The sequence below is a fragment of the Penicillium lagena genome, assembly GCF_028827675.1.
Source record: "Penicillium lagena strain IBT 129212 chromosome Unknown utg000006l_segment0_segment0, whole genome shotgun sequence".
NCBI lineage: Eukaryota > Fungi > Ascomycota > Eurotiomycetes > Eurotiales > Aspergillaceae > Penicillium > Penicillium lagena.
In genome coordinates, this window is record NW_026623227.1 from 752,230 (window position 1) to 765,384 (window position 13,155).

The 13,155-nt window shown below is 49.3% G+C and overlaps 6 protein-coding genes across 6 annotated transcripts; 4 read left to right on the top strand and 2 right to left on the bottom strand.

Moving 5' to 3' along the window:
• Positions 1–199: 199 nt before the first annotated feature.
• On the top strand, positions 200–2,214 carry N7510_008450 (uncharacterized protein; the record flags this gene model as incomplete). Its single annotated transcript, XM_056980375.1, has 5 exons — positions 200–664; positions 880–978; positions 1,028–1,105; positions 1,158–1,648; positions 1,800–2,214. 5 exons carry the CDS (start codon positions 200–202, stop codon positions 2,212–2,214), a joined length of 1,548 nt encoding a protein of 515 aa, XP_056830584.1.
• Positions 2,215–2,490: 276 nt separating this feature from the next.
• N7510_008451 (4-hydroxyphenylpyruvate dioxygenase family protein) lies at positions 2,491–3,836 on the top strand (the record flags this gene model as incomplete). Its single annotated transcript, XM_056980376.1, has 2 exons — positions 2,491–3,395; positions 3,452–3,836. 2 exons carry the CDS (start codon positions 2,491–2,493, stop codon positions 3,834–3,836), a joined length of 1,290 nt encoding a protein of 429 aa, XP_056830585.1.
• A 154-nt stretch (positions 3,837–3,990) lies between these two features.
• On the bottom strand, positions 3,991–4,388 carry N7510_008452 (uncharacterized protein; the record flags this gene model as incomplete). The annotated part of the gene is made up of 2 exons (XM_056980377.1): positions 3,991–4,177; positions 4,285–4,388. The coding sequence occupies 2 exons, from the start codon at positions 4,386–4,388 to the stop codon at positions 3,991–3,993; spliced, it is 291 nt and encodes a 96-aa protein (XP_056830586.1).
• Positions 4,389–5,119: 731 nt separating this feature from the next.
• Positions 5,120–8,443, bottom strand: N7510_008453 (uncharacterized protein; the record flags this gene model as incomplete). Its single annotated transcript, XM_056980378.1, has 4 exons — positions 5,120–5,349; positions 5,415–6,077; positions 6,154–7,103; positions 7,167–8,443. 4 exons carry the CDS (start codon positions 8,441–8,443, stop codon positions 5,120–5,122), a joined length of 3,120 nt encoding a protein of 1,039 aa, XP_056830587.1.
• A 1,827-nt stretch (positions 8,444–10,270) lies between these two features.
• Positions 10,271–11,959, top strand: N7510_008454 (gaba permease; the record flags this gene model as incomplete). Its single annotated transcript, XM_056980379.1, has 2 exons — positions 10,271–11,046; positions 11,068–11,959. 2 exons carry the CDS (start codon positions 10,271–10,273, stop codon positions 11,957–11,959), a joined length of 1,668 nt encoding a protein of 555 aa, XP_056830588.1.
• Positions 11,960–12,493: 534 nt separating this feature from the next.
• On the top strand, positions 12,494–12,873 carry N7510_008455 (Dabb family protein; the record flags this gene model as incomplete). The annotated part of the gene is made up of 2 exons (XM_056980380.1): positions 12,494–12,595; positions 12,661–12,873. 2 exons carry the CDS (start codon positions 12,494–12,496, stop codon positions 12,871–12,873), a joined length of 315 nt encoding a protein of 104 aa, XP_056830589.1.
• Between the last annotated feature and the right edge of the window lie 282 nt (positions 12,874–13,155).

Here is a 13,155-nt window from a genome sequence, read left to right on the forward strand (position 1 = left end):
TTCAGATAATAGAAGCGCGCGCAAAGGTTTAAATCTGCCTAAGGCGGTCTTGGTTAGCACCGTAAGATAACTAAATCGTATGGAGATACCCTCGAGATATAAAGGTATCTTAACTGCAAACTTCCCCAATTCCTATACGCAGTCCTTGCGTTTATACCCCTCTTGTCTGTTTACATCATCTCATAGATGCCCTTTCAGAATGGATACCTCGAAAAAGGCTTTGCAAGATGGCCAGGCAGTCCATCCATCTGAAGATAACACCTCTGACACTCAAAGCGAGACCACCGGAACGACCGAGGCGGTTGATCACCTAGCACGAAAGCTCAGTTCACGTCAGGTGCAGATGATGACAATTGGTGGTTCCATTGGAACTGCTCTATTCGTCTCTATTGGCACCGGCCTTCTTCAGGCCGGTCCGGGAAGTCTGCTCATAGCATTCCTCATATATGGAACCGTCTTTGCGGCGGTCATTAACTGCATGGCTGAAATGTCAATCTATATGCCGGTCAGCGGTGGATGGATTCGATTAGGCACTCACTGGGTTGACGACGCTCTTGGGTTTATGATGGGATGGAACTTTTTTCTCTATCAGGGCCTGATCATCCCATTCGAAATCACGGCTCTAAACTTGGTTATCACGTTTTGGAGCGACAACGTGCCCCCCGTCGCCATCTGTCTGGCATGCATTTTTCTCTACGGGTAACATACTGCCCTTGGTTATGACCCAGGTCAAGGCTGATTCCGAAGTAGTCTGATTAACATATTTGCTGTTGGAAAGTATGGAGAAAGCGAATTCTGGCTGGCCATTGGAAGTAAGTAGCTCTCGAATTTTCTTTGTTGACGAGCCTTATCATAACGGATATTGATATGCTTAAAGAGGTTATTCTTATTCTTATCGTGTTCGGCTTCACCTTCGTCACAATGGTTGGTGGCAATCCCCAACGAGATGCATATGGCTTCCGCTACTGGAACGATCCGGTAAAATATATACGTATGGAAGTGTAACAAAGCAGTTGACATTTATCAGGGAGCATTTGCCGAATTCGTCACGACAGGCTCGTTAGGGAGATTTGAAGGGTTTCTTGCTGGTCTATGGAGAGCCGCTGTGAGCCACCAAACCTTACCGAAAATCCCTTTTGCTTCGCTAAGTATTTTAGTTAATTATGTGTGGCCCGGAGTACATCTCCATTTTGGCTGGAGAGGTCTCGAACCCCCGCAAAATCCTCAAAACTGCCTACAGGACGCTGTATTGGCGGTTTGGGGTATTTTTCGTCGGAAGCGCTATTGCAGTGGGAATCGTCATTCCCTACAACGATAAAACCCTAGTCGCGATTTTGTCCGGAGAAGCTTCTGGCTCAGGGACCGGAGCCGCATCGCCATATGTCATCGCCATGCAGAATATGGGCATCTCTATCCTGCCTCATATCACCAATGCCCTGCTTATCACGAGCATATTCTCTGCCGGAAACTCCTATGTTTACTGCGCCTCTAGAGCACTCTATTCCCTCTCTCTGGATGGCCATGCACCAAAATTCCTCCAGAAATGCACAAAGGCTGGAGTTCCGATTTATTGTTTTGGTATATCAATGCTTTTCACATTGATTTCTCTATTGTCACTGGGAAATAGTGCATCAGTTGTCATTTCATGGTAGGATGGACTGTTCAAGTTTGTTTTCGAGACCAAAGCACTAATCTCTCGTTTATCTCAGGCTTGTCAATCTTGTCACCGCATCCCAACTTATAGAGTAAGATCTCCCTTCGCATATCTTATATATTTTGAGCTAACGAATCAACAAAAGCTTTCTCGGTATGTGCTTAGTATACTTGGGCTTTTATCGAGCCATGAAGGCCCAAGGGATGAAGCGTGATACATTGCCCTATAAAGGCTGGTGGCAACCTTTTTGTGCGTGGTACGGTTTGTGCGGTACGACTTTTGTCGTTTGCTGCTATGGTTATACCACATTCCTTCCGAGACACTGGTCTGTTGGGACTTTCTTTACCTACTACACCATGGTCTTCATTTGCATCTTACTTTATGGAGGTTGGAAGCTTTCTAAAAGAACTAGGATGAAAGATCCTTCCGAGGTTGATATCATCTGGGAGAGGCCACGGATTGACGCCTACGAAGCGGCATTCGCTGGGCGCAATGTTGGGTTTTGGCAAGAGTGCCTCGAATTGACGGGCAAGCGGAAAAGGGTTGAGACAACAGTTTAAGCAGTTGGACTAGAAGAATGCATATAATAAGTTCGTGACTGTGGAAGGTATCTTATAAAAAAATTGAGTGCTATCTACCTAGGTACTTAGCTGTACTCAAATTCGTAGCCTATATCGCACCCCCCAAATCGGATTCCATGGAAAGCAGGAATGTGGCGCTGTTTATACTTCATAGACCCCGTGAGTACCCGAGCTGCACTGCAGAATGTTTCCCTGCTTCACCTCACCTCTCTTTTTTTTCATGGCTCAATGACACTCCCAATACACAATAGAATCATGCCCATCTCACCTCCACAGAACAACAATGACCTGTTCCCCTCCAATCTGGGCCCCGAGTACGTCGGCTTCGACCACATCCACTGGTGGGTCGGCAACGCCAAACAAGCTGCCTCGTACTACATCACTCGCATGGGATTCCGTCCGATCGCCTACCGCGGACCAGAAACCGGATCGGCATGTTTGACCAGCTACGTTGTTCGGAATGGGGATGCGGTGTTTGTCCTCACTGCTCCCGTGTGCGCACCTGGCAGAAGCAAAGACGAGCAACAATTATCATCAAAGGCTACCGAGGAAGACAGGGCTGCGCTGGCTACGATTCACGCACATTTAACGGCCCACGGAGACGGGGTCCGGGATGTCGCGTTCCGGATCAAGGGGGATATCGGGGCTGTGTGGAAGCGGGCTGTCACGCACGGCGCGGAGGGGATTGCGTCGCCGGCGACCGTCGTTGTTGATGGGCATGGCGCGATCCGGATCGCTACGATAGGCACGTACGGCGACACGGTGCATTCGCTGGTGAATCGTGACGAGTACTCCGCCCAAGCGCCCTTCCTGCCGGGGTACCGTGTTCTCCATGGCGACGACGAAGATCCGATCAACACCCTCCTACCGCCGATCGAGTTCGTGGAGATTGATCACTGCGTGGGGAATCAACCCTGGGGGGTGTGGATAAGGTGGTGCGATAGTAGGTGGAATGCAGACCAAGCTCATGAACTCAACGCTGACGGAAAGAGCAGTTATGAAGAATGTCTCGATTTCCATCGCTACTGGACCGTGGATGACAAGGATATGTGCAGTGAGTACTCGGCAATGCGCTCGATTGTGGTCGCGTCCCCGAACGAAACGATCAAGATGCCAATGAACGAGCCTGCGACGGGGAAGAAGAAATCCCAAATCCAAGAGTACCTATCTCCCCTTCTCTTTTGTCTATCTCCGTCATCAACCTAACTTTCCCCAGATTCGTCGAATACTACCACGGCCCAGGCGTACAACACATAGCCTTCCTAACTCTGGACATCGTTACCGCCGTATCACGACTCCGCTCACGCGGCGTACAATTCCTCCAGGTCCCGCCGGCCTACTATACGGATCTGCGCGCGCGCCTCTCGCACGTCCCCTGGACGCTAGATGCCGACCTGGCCGAGCTACAGCGGCTGAATGTCCTGGTTGATTTCGATGAGCGGGGATACCTGCTCCAGATCTTCGCGAAGCATGTTGGGGATCGGCCGACGGTGTTTGTGGAGGTGATCCAGCGGAGAGGATTTGATGGTTTCGGGGCGGGCAATTTTAAGAGTCTTTTTGAGGCGTTTGAGAGGGAGCAGGCGCGCAGGGGGACTTTATGATATAGACATATTTGCATGGTTTAGGATCATCTCATTTACCATTTCTAGACTCTAGCAGAACCCGACAGTAAAGAATTAATGGGTATATTATAAACCAGACACTGGTAGTAACTAGTTCCAAGCTTGTCTCAATCGTCCTCAGCGGTTTCAAGGATCATCGCTCGGCATGCGGACGAAGGTGCGCAAAGTCCGGATCCTGCAAAGCGCGCTGCATATCCAAATCGAAAAGCTCTGGCATCCGGGGCCCCCGCCGTCCCCCGGGTGCCCCAGGTCCATACAAGCCATATTCATCGTCGAGGTCAAGGTCATCCTCAAGGTCATCGTCCAAGTCATCAAGAAACCTTGACATTTCATACGGCGATATCATGAAATCCACTCTCATTCCCTAAACAGATCGTGCAGGGAGCGGAAGCATTGTTCGGGCGTTTTCCCTGGCGGAATGCGTTACCAGGGAAGTTTAATGGGCTTGGTGACATCGATCGCGAGGACCCTGAACTCCCTAAGCGCCGGGTACAGTCCCTTTTTGACGTCTTTCACGATGTTCTGCCCCATGTTATGAATCGAGGAGTTGCAGTCGGCAATATGGAGTATTTTGAGGGAGAGGGAACTGAGGGTATGGTGGCAGAACAGCAGGCGAGATCATGGTCGCACCCCAACTACAAAAGGTGGATTCAGTTCTTCACCAGACTATTGCCCCCCGAGCGCTCTTGAGATCTTGTCCCGGCCCCCGCAAGAAAATCATAGGTTTTCCAGCTATCAGAATTGGAATAAAGAAGACCATGTGATGAGCTTCCAGCAAACTGCATTCAGTGTGCGATAGAGTGGAAAGCCAAGGTGAATAACCGGGTCACGGCGCTGGATACGGAAGACGACATAACTCTGACTCTAAATGCTTACTGGCCATTGATTTCAAGGAGGAAGCTAGAGAATGCACTTGAATGGAAAGTCTCCCGTAAACAAAGAGTGAGGTCGGACGACACCTATTGTTGTATCGGTAAACGATCGCACCCAACACGACCCGACGAAGCGATATGATGATCTAGATATTGATCGGATGGCGGTTGAAAAACAGCTATTAAATGGGGGTACCTGTGTTGTTGCGGCAAGAAACAAAGTTTGAGTATATATCATTATACAAATGACGATTAATCCTCTAGAGGCACAACAGGTAAGGGCGAGAAAAGAGGAAAGTAATCAGTCACTAAAACGATGCTGGATGAGCAGGATGCAAAGCTCTATGCTGAAGAAGATGAGTCCGGGCAACAATCAATTTGGCGGGCTGCCTACAACTTGATGCGTTGTCCTTCCACACCATTATTTACCAGCATCTGCACCACTTTTTCGTAACCTTCAGATGACGCGGCTTGGAGGGCATTGCCATATTCTCCACCTTGGGTGATATCGGCACCGTGATCTAGCAGCATCTGTACCACTTTTTCATGACCTCCACAACATGCAGCCGGTAGTGAACTACCGTATTTCCCCCCTTGGACATTGACATCGGCGCCCCGCTCTAGCAGCATCTGTACCACTTTTTCCCAACCCTGAAATGATGCGGCTTGGAGCGCATTGCCATACTTTCCCCCCGGGCATTGATATTGGCACCGTGATCAAGCAGCATCTGTACCACTGTTTCGTAACCTTCAGATGATGCGACTTGGAGCGCATTGCCGTATGCTTCCCCTTGAGCATTAACATCGGCGCCGTGATCTAGTAGCATCTGAACCACGTTTTCATGACCTCTAGAACATGCAGCCAGTAGTGCACTGCCGTATTTTTCCCCTTGAGCATTGACATCGACGCCTTGCCCTCGCAGCTTCTGAATCATCTTTTTGGTAAACTCGCGATGATGCCGCTTGCTGCGCATCCGAGCTGTCTTATTGGTAAACTCGAGATGCGGCATGGAGAGCACTGCCGTATTTCTCACTTGGGCATTAATATCGGCGCCGTAATCTAGCAGTATCTGCACTACCTTTTCATGACCTCGAGAACATGCAGCCCGCAATGGACTGCCGTATGCTCCTCCCGCTTGACCATTGACATTTGCACCCCGCTCTAACAGCACCTGCACCACTTTTCCGTAACCCCGAGATGATGCGTCTTGGAGCGCACTGCAGTACCCACTCCTATGAGCATTGACATCGGCGCCCTGCTCTAGCAGTATCTGCACCACCTTTTCATGACCTCGAGAACATGCAGCCTGCAGTGCACTACTGCCGTATGCCCCCCCCTTGACCATTGCTATTAGCACCCCGCTCAACTAGCGTTTGAACCACCTTCTCATGACCCCTAGAACATGCAGCCAGGAGGGCACTACCATATTTTCCCCCTTGGGCATTGATATCGGCGCCCTGTTCTAGCAAAGTCCGCACCACATTTTCGTAACCTCGAGATGATGCGGCTTGGAGCGCACTGCCGTATATTCCGCCTCTGGAATTTACAACATCCAGGATTCTTTTTGAATCTTTTAGTGCAATAGCTATCATGTCGCGTAAGATCCATTCAAGTCCTAACAAGGATGCATAGTATAACGGCGATGCCATACCATCAGTAGCCCCTCTGGGCCAGGACTGATCCACATCATGTAGCCTTATCCAAGTCCGAAAGGAGCCGTTCTTGTCGTTGAATAGCTTTAGGATCAGGTTTTTTATTTTATATTTTCCGTCCAGGGAGTTTTTGTAGTGGTGGAACCAGTTCCTAGCAGCGAAATAAGCCAATGGAAACTCCTTTAGATTTTCCTCATTTGCTTCTATATTAGAAAGCATAGGTTCCAAGAGGTAGACAAGACAGATTTGTGCAATCTCCGTATGAGAGGGTCCAACTTGTAATGCGAAAAATGCTGCCTTCGAATGCTGGACTCGGTCTGATTGAAGGTATTCCTGCACGGAGAAGTGAGAAATATGAACGGTCAGAATATCCTGCCCTTCATCTCCATCCGGTGCAATTTCAATCAGCCCAAGACAAATGTCACAAAGACTTTCTATGTCGACCAGACACCTATCTTCACGATCAAGATGGGGCGGCTCATCGAGGTCAACTGCGTATCCGTGAATTAATTCAGCAACAGTGAGCGGTCGGGCAGAAAAACAAAGCATAGTCAATATTCGCCGTACGTCATCAACGCAGTGCTCATTAATGCCGCATAGAATTCGTTCGTATGTTTCTTCCAGGTCATGAGGAAGCGAGTAGAGACATTTGTTCAGGCAATGCTTAGTCCGAAGGCGCAATTGTTTGAGAACGTTAAGTTGACACTCAACATAACGGAATCTATATATGATCAGTTAGTATGTTGAAATCAGAGCTCACAGTATATTGTCTCCCTCTACTTACACCCCTTGCGCACGTTCCGCTAAAGCTTTCCGAATTTGCTCATGATGTGGTTCCCACTTTCGAAGACTTGAATCATTATTCAATTGATAAGTGATAAAATTGGCGATATCCCTATCAATTTCCGAGTTCTTCATGATAATCGTCTGATCGTCTTGGGGATCTAGAGATTCGCGAATGTCAAACTCATCACGGCTAGTAGCTAAGAGGTGTAAGCCAGGAAAGGACCATTTGCGCATCTCCTTTATGATAGTCAAAAGGTCCTCTCGTCGGCTATCTCGAGGGCTCTCATCCAACGCGTCCAGTAGAATGTACACGTCGTGGAATCTCCGGATCATGCGTTCAAGGTAGGCAATTAGCACCTCTGTTGGGGGAGTTGTAGATTTATATCGGTCATGCAGTTGTTCAAGGTCCCTTTCACCATCTCTAAGCTGTCCAGATAACTGTAATAATAATGCCCGCAGCATAGCTGATGCTTCTTGTTTGGATTCGTCTTTGAAGGTAAAGTAGAAAAAAGCGATTCCTACCCCCTGCTCATGCTGTTTCTTGCGAAATGTATGTTGAACTGCAGCTGAGAATAGGATTGACTTGCCACATCCTGCAAAACCATTGATCCAGAGGAAGGAATTGCGTTGTGACAACCAGTTTGCATAATGATTGCCATTTATAAACCATAATCCCGTACCTGTATGGCGCTTCGCACATGCAGCGTTATGATTGATGGCTGTATCAGGGGCTATAAGCCAACAACGAATTGTTGAAGAGATATGATTTGCATTCATTCGTTCAAGGAGCGATTTAAGCTCCGAAATCTCGTTTTGAGTTGTTTTGTGACCATTGAGTTGTAGTACATTCAGCGCGATTGATAGATTATCACGTATCTCGCGAATGTCCTCCTCAAGGTTCTGTAGGGTGCCTTTTCGGAATGGGTATGCCACACGATTCTTAGCAGTTTGGATTCGTCCCTTGAAATTAGCCTCCGAGACTTGTTGAAATCTATCACACTCAGATTGAAGTTGTTCAATTATTCCATCACATTTCTGTATCGCCTGGTTGATTTCTTGAACTAAGTCTTTTTCGTCGATCGAAAATTGACGATTCTGTAATACGATATCGAGAGATCGAAAGATACCCAGAAGATTATCAAGGCTTTCCGTCGTTCTGGCCACATCGGTGTCTTGCTCTTTGTATGTAGTGTAAAATTTCACGAGAGATTCAGTGACTTGAATGCCAAGCGAGAGCAACCCCGCAACGCTTGCTGCAATAGAGAGTTCAGCCATAGCTAAGGGTCAGTGGTCCTCTAGGTCGAATCACTGGAAATCTGCATTAATTAATAGACACAACGAACGACGAATACAGAAACTACAGTAACCCCATGACTCTATCCAGCTTTTGTTACAACTGGAGGTAATGCAGCTGAAGAGGCGGGGTTGTGGCCAATCACCAATCCGTTGTGGTCTGTGACAACACACTCTCGTGCCTCGGAACCGCGCTGAGTTCTAAAAATGCCGCTCACGAGAATTCTCCTTGATCAGGTCGCTAGAGGGTTGGATCGTGTATTTACGGAGCCGCCGGCCGCATCTGAAGCTCTGAACACCCTACAATGTGTCCTGGCCCTACGACAAAGCCTAGTAAAAACCTTTAAGGTCGCGTTCTTCTATAAACGGCGAGTCAAATGCGAATGCTAGTAATCATAGCCTTGTTGGCACTATCGCAGGCGAGGTTCCTAATGCGAACTGATCGAGTCCCGATGAGGAGAGTTCGTTAACTTTCTCTTTCCCTATTGATCCCTAGAATGCCGTACTTACATATGTAGGTACCGCGGAGAAAGCCGACAGCTTTAAGAGATACTGTCAGAGTCTGGATTTCTGGTATTCACTAGTAAATTTACTAGATAGTGTCATGTGACAATGATTGAAAACGATGGTATTCTGGTCTACCTATCATGTCCATAATTATAGTAGAGAAGCGGAAAAACTCTACGTAGTGAGATCTGCCCACATCGGGGCACAGTTCCCTGGTGGGGATTTCCCAGATGGGTAAGCGGACAGATGCGGCAGCTGGATAAATTACCTGGGGGCCATTATTCTGACAGATACAATTCGATAGCGTGCACTCCAGTCTATCTCACTTGACAATGGCGCCCCAACTTGTCAGGCTTTGCTCGATGCACCCTATAGGGACCTACTTTATTATTAGTTTAAGGCTATTATTGTTCTGAAACAAGTAGATGAATATGTCGTTTCCTTCTCTTAGTTAGCGGCTGGCCTAATGGTAACCTAAGCTCCATGATATCTTTACCTCCGCTTACATCACTAAAAGGTGCTTGATTTCGATCCCTGCGTCGCTCAATTCATTTCTTCATATTACAGCCCTCTATGGCAGATGATCGCCGGTTACCGCTAGTTACTACAATGTAGTAACGAAGAATTCGTATTAGATTGATTGACATGGCCTGGACTTTCCTTTTGGGAGCCTCTGCTAATGCATATTAATGGTAGGCGGTTAGCATTTTCCACACCAGAACTCCAAAATATATATTTAATCGCTGTAGTGTACGTGCGTCACCTTCCTAACCCATTTTAGCCACTGATTACCCCCTATGAAAACTCTGAACCTTGAATTGAGTTGAACCACCAAATTAGGTGTAGGCCTTGATATTACACAATACTCTCGAATAGGGAAACAAGTCTTCGGGTCAACTCAAAGGTTTACAGGTCCATCGAGAAAACATTGCACATAGTTGAGGGACTAGTTAGCCCGCATTGACGCTACAGGCGTTAGTAGTCATAAATGCCAACAGAGAGGTGAGGTATGATCTCCATAGCACTATTAGTGAGACTTGCAATTAGGTCCCCGGATATTGTTTTCCCCACGTACTAGGCCGTACGAAATTCAAGGATCCCGAAATCAGCGACTGGCAATGGGGGCGTATAGTTACGGTAAGACCCCGGTTTCGAGGGATTTGGCTCATGCCAGACTGGGGAAAGTGTAAGTATTCCCCTTTTGCGCACTCTTTTCAAACCCTCTTTTCAACTCTCTCCTTCTGCGTCAATTCCCTTCCCCAACTCGTAAATTTCTCTCACTAACTCAATCACCCCTGGAAAATGGAGGAAAGCGGAGGGACCGTCCGGCAGAGGCACACCACCGCCGCTGCCGACGCCGACGTCGATGCCGACGCTTCGCTGGAGCGAATGGGCATCAAATCCGATCTCAACCGTCATTCCTTTTCGAACATTTCCATGCTTGGCATGGCGTTCGCCATCGTCAATTCATGGTGTGCCATTGGCACCACGGTCAACGCGTCCCTGCCATCTGGCGGGCCCAGCAGCGCGGTGTGGGGCATTGTCATCGCCGGCATCTTCAACATGTGCTGTGGGGTATCGCTGGCCGAGTTCCTGTCAGCCTACCCAACTGCAGGTGGCCAGTACCACTGGGCGGCCGTGGCCAGCTGGAAGTCAACCAGACGGGCCGTCAGCTACATCACCGGCTGGATTAACCTCGCCGCGTGGGTATGTCTGGCCGGAGCCAACTGCCTGCTGGTCAGCGGAATCATCATGAGCTATGCCCAGCTCATAAAACCAAGCTTTGACCCACAGCCGTGGCAGAGACTCCTGCTGTACATTGCCGTCGACGTCATTGCCTTTAGCTACAACTTGTTCGCCAACCGCTTCCTGAGCCACTTGAATAAGTACAATATGTTCTTTACCCTGGCGGGTTTCGTCGCAAGCCTGGTTGCCATCCTAGCGTGCGCGGCTCCAAACTTCCAAAGCGCCAAATTTGTGTTCGGCGGGTTTATCAACAAATCTGGCTGGCCGAGTGGTTGGGCCTGGCAGCTGGGTCTGCTCCAGGGGCAAGTTTCTACCCTCAAGGAAGAACCACTGTAAGCTAACGCCGTCTCCAGCGCATTCTCCGTGACGGCATACGATTCCACCATCCATATGATTGAAGAGATGCCGAACCCCACCACCCAGGGCCCCCGGCTCATTATCTACGCCATCGGGATGGCGGTCATCACTGGATTTGGCTACATCGCCGCCGTGCTCGCCGTGATCAGTAATATTCCGAAAGCCATCGGCGCCCCAGAACCACTTCTGGAGATCTATTACCAAGCCACACAGAACAAGGCCGGCAGTATCTGCCTCATGATGTTTCCCCTTCTCTCCTTCGTCCTATGTGCCATCGACGACATGGCCACCAGCGCCCGGATGGCCTACGCCCTCGCGCGCGATGGCGGCATGCCCTTCAGCAGCCACTTCGCCCGCGTGAGCCCAACCTACGGCGTCCCTGTGGTGGGACTCGTCTGGTGCTTCGCATGGGACATCGTCTTCGCGCTCGTTTTCCTCGGCTCCAACGACGCCTTCAACGCCATCGTTTCCGCCGCCGTCGTCTGCTTCACCATCACCTACGCCATCCCCCCGGGAATCAACATGCTACGCGGCCGCCGCATGCTCCCCGAGAACCGTAGCTTTAAGCTCCCCACCGCCATTGGCTACATCTGCAATGCCGCCGACGTCGCTTGGGCACTACTTACCACCGTCCTCTTTATCTGGCCGACGTCTAGCCCGACCAACGCTGTCAATATGAATTACTGCATCGTCGCCTTTGGCGTTATCATCGTCATCGCTGGCTCGAATTGGATCTTCAGCGCTCGCAAGTCTTACACCCCGCCGGCCCTTGAACTCGTCCACGGCCACGGCCACCAGACAGTTCCAACCCCGATTGAGGCGAGCGAATTGACGGATGAAAGTAAAGCGGGTCAGATAGAAGAGCATGGTCTGCAAAAAACGGAGTAGTTAGATCTTGAACACGACCATGAGAGTGGGACGGATAGGAGTCGGGGGTACGCTCAATTGCCTCGACAAAGACTCGGTCTGTAGAGAGCAGCCTACATAGAACTCCACTAAATACTATAATTAGTGAGAGTTAATTTCTGCGATCAGCTTACTAACTACTATCACCGAAAGTGACTAACTACTGTAACTACCGAAGCCCCGACAGCCTATTTCTAAGCCTCAAAAGAGCCCCCAATGCATTTATAGAGATGGACCCCACTAGTTACTTAGTTCTTACCTCCAACATATCCTTACAAATAGGGATCTCGCGTTCGGGCTCTCCGAGGGGCGAATATTCTGCGTTTTCAATAATCCCAACTAAATAAGATATGCCTGACGTAACGCAATGACCGGCGGAATTGCGCCGTCCAGCCCCGCGTACTACCCGCGACCCGACGGAACACCGCCATCCACACCCACATCTTGCACCCTATTTAAAGGATGCGCCTCGCCCGTCTCTATCGTGCATCATTCTTCCACACACATTCCTCCAAAATGGCACCCATTGAACGCATCACCCTCTTCAAAATCCCCGACGAGGCGGGCCGGGACCGTGTCCTGGAGCAGTACAAGGTGATGGCGAAGACGGCCACGAAGGTATTTATTTCTTGTGAAGTGAGTGCACTGATTATCATGACTAACTGAAGTAATACATAATGCAGGACGGCAAACCCTACATCGTCTCCGCGGCCGCCGGCGCCACGATCCCGGACCCGCGCACCCACGGGTTCAACCTCAGCGTCAAGACGACTTTCGCTTCGATGGAGGATATGAAGTACTACGATAATGAGTGCGAGGCGCACAAGGCGCTTAAGGCGGTTGCGGGGCCGGTGAAGGAGGATGTTCTGACGACTTATTTTGAGAGCGTCTTGTAATTTACTCTACATTCCCCAGATACCCGAGGGAAATACTCCGAGGGGTCTATTCTATGTATCGGGTAGAATGGACAAAAACTTGGGTTGTTATGTAGGAGGGATTCGGGAGGGAGTTCGATGTTGATCAATCATCATAATAGCAGAACAATTCAACTCAATTCATTTCGTGATGTACACAGGGGTTGCGTAGCTTGTAGTAGCTATACCGCAACAAAAAAAAAAAAAAAAAAAAAACACCAATGCCTCTAGGTCGGGTGGCATGCTTGGCTGAGGTACAGGGAG